Genomic DNA, 10,202 nt, shown 5'->3' with positions numbered 1-10,202 from the left:
AGGAAATCCTAGTACACTGTTGGTGGGAATGTAAACTGGTAGAGCCACTGTGAAAAACAGTACAGCGGTTTCTCGAAAAACTAAAACTACCATATATGATTCAACAATTCCATTCCTGGGTATATATGCAAAGAAAACAAAAACACTAATTCAAAAAGGTAAATGCACCCTAATGTTCACAGTAGCATTATTTACAATTGCCAAGATACGGAAGCAACCCAGGTGTCCATCAATGGATGAATGGATAAAGAAGTGTTTTACATACATACATACATATATATATATATATATATATATATATATATATATATATATATAAATGGAATACTCAGCCACAAAAAGGAATGGAATATTGCCATTTGCAACAACATGTATGGACCTGGAGGGTATTATGTTTAGTGAAATAACTCACACGAAGAAAGACAAATACTGTATGTTATCATTTATTTGTGGAATCTAAAACATAAATAAATGAATATAACAGGAAGAAGACTCATAGGTACAGAGAACTAGTGGTTACCAACGGGGAGAGGGTAGCAGGGAGTGGCAAGATAGGGATAGGAGTAGGGGATTAAGAGGTGCAAATTACTTTGTATAAAATAAGCCACAAGGATATATTGTGCAGCACAGGGAATACAGCCAGTACTTCATAACTTTAAATGGAGTATAATCTATAAAAAATTTTGAATCACTATGTTTTATACCTGAAGCTAATATTGTAAATCAACTATACATCAATGAAAATTAATTAATTAAAAAAAATAAAGTTGGGGTCTTTCTGGATGTAGTGTGTATTTTTATCCAACAACTGACTTTTGATGCTGTCTGAACCTTGAGCTGATCTTGCAAGGAACAATAACAAATGACAAGGATTCATTTTATCATCCTGACCAGGCTTTTCCACTAACAAATAGTCCTCTTGCTTCCTCCTCCTTGACCCTCTAATAGCTTTTTGATTCCTGCCTACCAGTTCTGAGAGTCACTGGATATCCTTCCAATAAATTCCTTTTCCTTAAGTTAGTCAGATGGTATATGTTGCTTGCAACATAGGGTCCTGATATAATGAAGTAAACAGAAATGGAAAAATATGGAAAAATTTCTTTTAAGATGTTTTACTGGAAGTCCGTCTTTTTTTTTTAAATAAGTCATTATCTTGGTGTTTTAGAACCTGAAAAAAATTTTTTTTAATTTATTTTTATTTTTGGCCGTGTTGGGTCTTCGATGCTGAACGTGGGCTTTCTCTAGTTGCGGCGAGCAGGGGCTACACTACGTTGTGGTGCGCGGGCTTCTCAATGCAGTGGCTTCTCGTTGCAGAGCACGGGCTCTAGGCACACAGGCTTCAGTAGCTGTGGCACACGGGTTCAGTAGTTGTGGCTCGTGGGCTCTAGAGCTCATGCTCCGTAGTTGTGGTGCAGGGACTTAGTTGCTCCGCAGCATGTGGGATCTTCCCAGACCAGGGCTCGAACCCATGTCTTCTGCACTGGCAGGTGGATTCTTAACCACTGTGCCACCAGGGAAGTCCAAGTCTATCTTATCTTTTCAAAGACCCCACTTTTGGTACTGGATATTGTTGTGGACTGCACGTTTGTGCCCCCCAAATCCCACCAAATTCATTTATTGAAACTAACTCCCCACAGGATGGTATTAGGAGGTGGGGCCTTTGGGAGGTAATTAGGTTATGCATGGTAAAGCCCCCAAGGTGGGATTAGAATCTTTCTAAGAGGAAGAGAGCTAGCCCTCTCTCTCCCCACCCAAGTAGGATACAATGAGAAGACAGCTATCTTCACTAGAACCCAACCATGCGGGCACCCTATTCTTGGACTTCCAGCTTTCAAAACTGTGAGAAAACCAAATTTCAAGAATGGCAGGGTCACCACTGGGCTTCAGGAACTAGAGGAATGTCATCAGTAGCATCAGTGTCAGCCTTATTCTTTCCCACTGAGTTTGGCTAAACCCTGGCTGCCAGCATCTCCTGGGCTTGTATCTTCCCAGCTTAATTTACCTTAATTTCAACTTGAAAAATCCTGGGAAGGGACTGGCCTAATTTAAGTCATGTCTCTATTCCTGTTGAAATCACTGTGGCCAGAAAAGATAAGAAACTAGAATTGGCCCAGCTTTGGTTAGGTACTTATCCTCAATCACTCTGCTAATGAAGCAGGATAGTTTATATCTGGATTCTATGTTAGACTGGAGAGAAAAATTTCCCAAGAAAGAGGAGTGCTAGTCCAAAATAAACAGAGTTCCGGAAGAAGTATCTTAAAGATATATATCTATATTATATATAGATATAATGTCTTACAGATATTTACATGTAAAGGGTCTACTATATGTTTCTTAGTCATAAGACAGAAAGTTCTGGAAGAAGCTATCCAAATTTGATGATGGGATGGGGGAGGGGGGACGACTTGGGAGGTGGAGAGAAAAGCCCTTTAGAGCCAAGGTTAGGGGGAAAGGAGGAGGTTGGGTGAGGAAGGCAGGAAGTGAAAATAGGTTCATATGACAACCGCTCTGGAAGGAATACTTAAGCCATGGGATTTGTGTATATGTATGTGTGTATATCTTACACCTCCCCCCATATTAATCTAAACACTTCAGATAATTTAAATTAGAGCAGCATTTGGCATTTCCAATAAAAGGTTTTTGAGTAGTAAAAAAATGTTAAGACTTCTAGAAACATTATTAAATCATTTACTCAGTAACAACAATCAGCAGATAACAGGAACACACTGCAGATACTCATTTCCCATTTGGCCTGAATAAGCAGTTTTGCTACACAATGCTATCCTAATGTAGGTTTTTCTGTGGCCAGGGAAAACAGTATTTAAAATAGTCCATCTTTCTAAAATTGAAGTGACTATTCTAAACAGGTATTTAGAAAGGAAGTGGGAACAATTAAGGCTTAATTACTATGAAAAAACAAAACAGCACAATTACAAAAGAACATTTAAATAGGAAAATAAGGAAACTATACATTAAAAAATTATACATGTACACACTGTATCAAAATACCTTTTCTATTTTGGTAACCAAATTTTGGAGATTAAAAACAAACTAGTTCAAGCATTTCTAAACATAAAAACTTCAGGTTTATATTTATTAAAAACAAGATAATATCAGTTTTGTTGAAGTAATCATATATACACCATGATAAATATTTGGAATTGTGAAAATGGAAATAGTGAATAGCTTTAAATTTCCTGAATATTTTCATGGCTTAAATAATTAAACTTTTTTGTTGTTTTTTTTAAAATAAGTTTACTTAGTTTTAAACTCAGGCCAGTGTGCTTTTCTTAAAAGACAAAATACTTATTAAAAACGGTAAGTATTAAGGTTTGCACGAGCTAAAAAATAACATTTACATTTGCCTAGATGTAACAATTTAAAAACATACAAATTCAAGATATAGTAGGAAAATATGTAAAAAACCACATAAAGAACCATAGCCCATTAAAAAATATAAATGCACCTTCTATATATCGAAAACTAAATATTCTGATTTAAAAGTAGCTTCTGTAAAATGTCAAAGTAGTAGGCATTGTTTGCTTTCCTAATATAATGAATAAATAAGAAATATTTCTATCTCAAACAGTACTATCAGTATTTCTTAGCAAAAATGTAGTATATACATATACATGAAAAGGCAGGCATTGATACAGGATGTTCTGCATCCAAGTTTTCGGGTTTGAGTTCCATTAAAATGTGTTCTACAACTTATAAGGACAATGCACACAAAAGTAAAAAGATGAGGTAAACGTCTTACACTTTTAAGCATTACTTGAAACTTAATACTTAGATATTCCCAATGCCTAGGCTCTAGAACGATGCTTAAAAAGTCCTCCATAATGATGATGATATGACACGTATCTGAAGCACATAACGAGCAGCAGGTTTCTTGGTCTTCTGAGTAGGCAATGATGTTCTTCCCTGTTATTACAAAGCAATCGTGACTAAGTTTTGTCAAGAATATTGCTTCAGTGTGGGTTTACATGAGGCACCAAGCTACAGTAAGAGCAGCTACAATGCCATTCAAAATTGCCATACTATAGCCCATGTGGAAAGAATGTCCAGTCAGTTTCCTAGGGGGAGAAAAAAACAAACGAAAAAAGGAAAATGTAATTTGGTATAACAAAAACACCATCAGTTTTTATCAAATATGCTTACAATCTGGAAACATGTTTCCCAAATATCTTTTATACATTAATATACAAGTTAAAGAAGAGTATTAGACATCTTCAGAATTAGTAATAGATCTGTCAAATATAAGTCTTGGTTATCAAATGTAATTTTTTCAATTTCATTACTTAGAGCAAAATGCTCAGTTTGATCCCTATAACTTCTTTACTGTGCCTCATAATCACATGCGTGTACCATCACCTAATCCTAAGGTACATATCTTGTTACATTACAAGCATGTTCTTTCATTTAAATTAGCATTGTGTTTCCCCACTCTCTTGTTCTCACTTATAACTTAAAATACATATTATTTCAAGTATTTGTCCTGTTTGTACCATTTTTTTAGATTACATGAAGGAATTCTACTTTTTCTTTGAGCACTAAAAACAGCACTTGTCCATATGTGAGTCATAAATCAGATTATGTCTTTTATAGACATTTCAGTTCTCAATAGGTTACTTAAGTGGCTTTCAATGAGTTCCTAGGTGTCAGCAAAGACACTGTTTAATGGTTACTATGAGAGCCAAATAGCTCATGTGACATTTGTTCCCTCTATCAAGCAGCAATTTTACTTATTTTACTACATTTTCTTAACACTCCTTGCACTAATTGTATTGCAATAATACTCTTTGCTTATCCTAATAAGAATGAGACATACTAAAAAGAATAGAAGGTAGGGTCCAACTGGTGTCAGAGACAGAAAAGAATCTTCTCACGGGAGCAATCCAAATCAAGGACATATGAGGAGGTACACACCAGCAGTACTAAGAATGGAAAGTCCTAAGTAATAAGGGCCCTGGGCTGAGAGGGTTATCATTCTCCTTGTCCTCTTCTTTCCTAAGCACAGATCAAAGCCAGGGAAGTACTTAGATCAACATTAACATCCGAAGACACCTCATTATAATGACTTCCAGTCCAGTAAGATCAGTGGCAGAGAGTATAGAAGATACTCTCTTTGAAGAACAACCCCGTTGCATTCACCTGAGACTATAGAAGACCCTGACGTATCCTGATGGCCCCCTGTTTTGGTCCATGGGAGTTATTATTTACTCTCTCCACTCAATCTTACTCAACTGGGACTAGTTTAAGATGCTTCTCATGTGCCATCAAGGGCTAATCTACCTAGCTGTATTACCTACTGTACGGTAAAATAAAATAGATACACTAAATGCTTTGCTCCTTTTAAAAAAAGAATTCCTCCAAAAATTGATTAGGAAAAAGAAATCTAATCATAACTATCAGCATTATCATTCACTGTAAAAAAAAAAAATACTACTGACCTGAGAACATTTAAATTCATACTAACAAAGTTAATCATGGAACAGAATTTCAGGAGTTAATTGTTCTCTTCTACTAGTTTGAGAACCTGCATTCCCACAAAAATAGAAGAATCTCTAAAGTACAGTTTACTGAACTTTAGGAAATTATAATAACTACAATGTTGATATAATTGAACTTTACTGAGATATACAAGTTCAAATGCTTAGTGACCGTCACAAACCAGGCACAACAAGGAAATCTAATGGCAATGAAGAAATACTCCAGAGCAGTGATTCTTAGTCTTTCTACCATCTCAAACACACCATACTCCCACGGGGAACGTTGTAGCCATTGTCACACATGTACTGCCAGGCAAGGGACTAAAAATCTGACAAATTGCTTGATTTAAAGCTCCTTTTCAAACACCCACCGTGATTTTTCTCCCGAGGAAGATACAGAGAACCCCTGGTAAGTCTTCCCTCCTATGCCTCTTGTGATCTTTGAAGTCCTGTAAAAAGCTGAAGGTATCTTGATTCCCCTTTGTCAAAGCCTTTCATTTATTTCTTGTAGAGGGCACATTTTGAATTGAAAAATTATGACTAAGTATGGTGCCTATTTTACTCAATCTCTCTTTATATATATGCATTTTACTTTTTAAAGTATACACACTAGGGCTTCCCTGGTGGCGCAGTGGTTGAGAGTCCGCCTGCTGATGCAGGGGACACGGGTTTGTGCCCCGGTCCGGAAAGATCCCACATGCCGTGGAGCGACTGGGCCCGTGAGCCATGGCCGCTGAGCCTGCGCGTCCGGAGCCTGTGCTCCGCAACGGGAGAGGCCACAACAGTGAGAAGCCCACGTACCGCAAAAAAAATAAAAAATAAAAAAAATAAAATATACACAGTAAAGTGCAAATGCCTAACATATATACAGATCAATGAATCTTTATTATGGTATACCCTCATGTACCTACCATCCAGATCAAATACAGAACATTTCTAGCACCAGAGAAAGCTCCTTTGTTCCTCTCCCCTGTCAATATCCACCTTCCCTCACTCAAACCCTCAGATAACTACCACACTGTCGGCTATCATGATGACTTGTTTCACCTGCTGTTGAAACTCCATTTACATGGCATCATGATGTATTCTTTTGTGTCTGCATTCTTTCTCTCAAGTAGTGTTTGTGAAATTCATCCATGGTGCTGTAGTAGCACTGGTGTGTTCTTCTGTATTACAGTTTAGTACTCCATTGTATAAAAATACCAAAATTTATTTATCCATTCTACTACTGGGAATTCAGGTTGTTTCCAATTTGGCGCTCCTATAAAGAGAGCTACTATGAACATGATACTATGTACACACCTGTGGTGGGTGGTAAGCATCTGCACTCATTCCTCTTGGGAAGTCCTAGGAATGCAATTGCTGGGTTATAAGGTAGATGTATGATAAATGTGGCTTTAGTAGAAAGCATCAAACATTTCCCCCAAATAGTTGATTACTTTACACTTCTACCAACAACATATGAGAGTTTCAGTTGCTCCACAGTGTCACCAGCATTTAGTATTGTCAGTCTTTTTTAATTTTAATAGACCTACAGATTTTGTTGTTGTGGTTTTAACAGTTATTTTTCTCATAACTAATGTATTTATTGCCCAATTATTATTTCATATATAAATGTGACTGAGAAAATAAATTCATGATGAAATTCTTTCCAAGTCATTCTCTCCTTATACCTAAAACATATTGTACAGATTAATTTCCCTAAAATACCCCTTTGCTCAAAATGCTTTTTTGTCAACTGGATATAAAATACAAGTGAGCAGAGCAAATAACAGAGTTAACAAGGTCAACTTTCCTTGATGTCAATTTTCAAAGATGTGGCAATGGACTAGCAAATGAGATACTGTGGTATAAAGGGAAAAGGACAAAACCAGGAGAAGTGAACTTACACACTTAAGATTTCATGGTTATCAAGTAAAGGACTGGATCAGATAAACTTAAGATCCCTTACAGTTTTAAATTTCTATGACTATTCAAGTAGCAAAGACAGAATAAGTAAAAACAATTGAATGAGATTATGTAGTTTTTTTCCTACCTATTAAAATTGGTTAATTCATCAACATTACCTGTGCTTAAACTGAAACAATGATGTAGGGAGTATAACTATCAATACATAAATATTTTAGTCCCAAAGAATCAATCCAGGAGACACACAAATATAATGAAAATTAATATATGACCTCACTTAACATACTAATCCAAAATTTTAAGACCTGACTATTCAGTTGACCATTTAAAAATAGGTAGAAAAATACACAGAGAACTCAATGACAAAACCAGAATGTTTCCCAAAGTAAATGTTAGGATTCTTAAATATGGATTTTATTATCCTGAGATAAAGTTCTAGTCCACTGCAGTACATTTCTGAAATCAATATGGAAATGGGAGATATTGCTCAATAAGAAAAAATTACTAGAGAAAACATGGTTACAAAGAAAGGCTCATTATAATAGAACTATTTCCATATCCTAAAAGATTAGTTATAAAAAGGTACTATTTTGTTTTGGTTCTAAAGAATTCCCTTCTAAGAATAAAGAATCCTACAAAAAAGTACTCATGTGGTTCCTATTAGTGGTTAAGAGTTCGAGCTCTGTAGCTAAACAGAGATGGTTTGAGGGCCAAGCTTTGCCACTTACAAGGGGTATGAAGCCAGAATTATTTGACCTCTGAGCCTCAATTTCCCAAAATGGAAATGAAAATAAAATCTACCCTTATAAAGTTTTTATGAGAATCATGTGTCTGGCACATACCAAATGATCAATAAACGTTAGCCACTATCTAGTACAGAAAAGAAAGCTTCGCTACAGATGAGATTTTAAAAAATTCTTTTCATCTTCTACTTCAACTCTTCCTTCCTTCTAAGTAAAACACCTAAATCCAGACCCATCCCCAATCCAAAACAGAGAAAAAAACAATAACATACAAGCAGACTCAGGAGGTGGAGGGAAGAATGAGACTGAAGAATTACAGGTTTGTGTGCATTTCTGCTTGGTATTACCCTCTTCCTATGAGTTCTTAATCACTCCTCCCTTTATAATTCACTAGAGAACTCAGACTTCCACTATTTATATCTAGATTTTGTAGTCTGGAAATGTACTTTCTAGCAATATATTTATATTTAACAGAAACTTGTAAAGTGAATAAATCATCATATACCTTAATTATTTTCATTTATTCAGGAATGGAATACATTTCAAATTTAAGATTCAAATTAATTCAATGATTCTGGCAATTTAAGTGACTATGCTCTTACTTTTGAACCACAAATAAAAGCACTGAATAAGCCACTGTCAAAAGTTTCATATAAATTACCTTTGTTTATTTAAGAGAGAGACCAAACAGATTAGCAGCTTTTTTTTCATTTCATGTTGTTTATTGTTTTTACTCTAGCCTTGGTTTGGCTGACTCCAAACTGAATCTCTGTACTACATACTAGACTCCACGTTCTTGAAATCTTCATTCCTTACCATATTAATTCCTGTATTTCCTTTCCCTCACATATATTCCCACATTTCAGACATGTTTTTATGACAGAACTCCTGCAATTTAATACAGTAGCATCACTGCCAACTGATTTTGCTCTAAGCAGAAAGCTCTCTGCTTGTCAGAATAGGAAATTATATTAAAGTCCTACATTAAGAACCAGCTGGCTATTTGTTTCTGTGTCTGACTGACTCAGTAGGAGACAGGATGAACTAGCTGGTACTAATCTATTCCTTCTTCACACATCTGAGCTGCCTTTTATTTCTCATTCTATACCTAGCCAAGAAATCTCTAATTCCTAAAGAATTTTAAGCTGTGTGAGCTTGGTTGGAGTAACTATCAGTTCTTTATCTGGATTCAAAAGTTCTTAAGCCAAACCCAAAATCTGAAAGAAAATACTAAACCTCACCATATTTCAATCACTTACCAAGCATTTTTTATGTTTCTTTCAGAAACACAAAATGATACAACAAATTACTTACAGAAATTGCTGGGGAACTGTGTGTATTCCAAATAACTTTACCAGTGTTATTTAAGAAATAAGGGTTAGAATTTCAAAGAGAAAGCTTTCTTCACTGAGGAAATGCTATATCTCTCATTTAGAAAAAAACATATATTACATTCACCCTTTATACTCTAAAGTTCTTTATTTTATAATTTTCTTAACTTTCTTTCCATTATTTTACTTCACCAAAATTTACAGTATGAATTTCCTATATCAGGCATTATATATGGGAGACAGAGAAGTAAGCAAGAATCAATGTTGTCCTCAAAGATGTGTCTAGTCACACAGTGTGCTAAGTAAAGTTCTGTAGACAGCATTACCTGGAAGACAAAAGAGCCATTCGATTTGTAGAAGGGGAGAGATTTTAAAGAAGAGTCAACACCTGAGCTAAAACTGAGTATGACTAATTTAGAGTTCTAAACAAATACAATATATGCAGAAGCAACACACAATGGAGAATGCAGGAAATCGTTAATAGTTTGGTATGGTGAGAGTGAAAGACTTGGAAAGCTAACTTTCATTCCACAGGGTGTTTAAACATGGCTCTATTATTTACAGGACTACTTTAGCCTACCTGAAAATCTAATTCCCCGTCTTTAAAATAAGGTTAATAATTCCTCTCTTTAGTGTTCCTGTGAAGACTAAATGAGTTACTATTAACAAGCACTTGTTGCAGTGCCTCCCATTTACTGAGCACACGATCATAAACACAATAAATGTCA

General features: G+C 35.5%; 1 protein-coding gene across 2 annotated transcripts in view; it reads right to left on the bottom strand.

Annotated features, from left to right (window-relative positions):
* Window positions 1–454: 454 nt before the first annotated feature.
* ARL6IP6 (ARF like GTPase 6 interacting protein 6) overlaps window positions 455–10,202 on the bottom strand; it is a 46,859-nt gene continuing 37,111 nt past the window's right edge. Inside the window, exon 4 of one of the 2 annotated variants that reach the window (XM_079924014.1) lies at window positions 455–4,076. In XM_079924014.1, coding sequence (XP_079780140.1) covers window positions 3,983–4,076 — 94 coding nt within the window. In that variant the 3' untranslated portion in view covers window positions 455–3,982. Of the gene's footprint in view, window positions 4,077–6,799; window positions 6,840–10,202 lie in introns of those variants that run through there. The other variant, XM_079924015.1, reaches the window with a different exon arrangement.

The sequence above is a fragment of the Stenella coeruleoalba genome, assembly GCF_951394435.1.
Source record: "Stenella coeruleoalba genome assembly, chromosome: 6".
In the NCBI taxonomy this organism is placed as follows: Eukaryota; Metazoa; Chordata; class Mammalia; order Artiodactyla; family Delphinidae; genus Stenella; species Stenella coeruleoalba.
The sequence above is the reverse complement of the archived record's forward strand: the minus strand, read 5'-3'. Positions and strand labels throughout refer to the sequence as shown.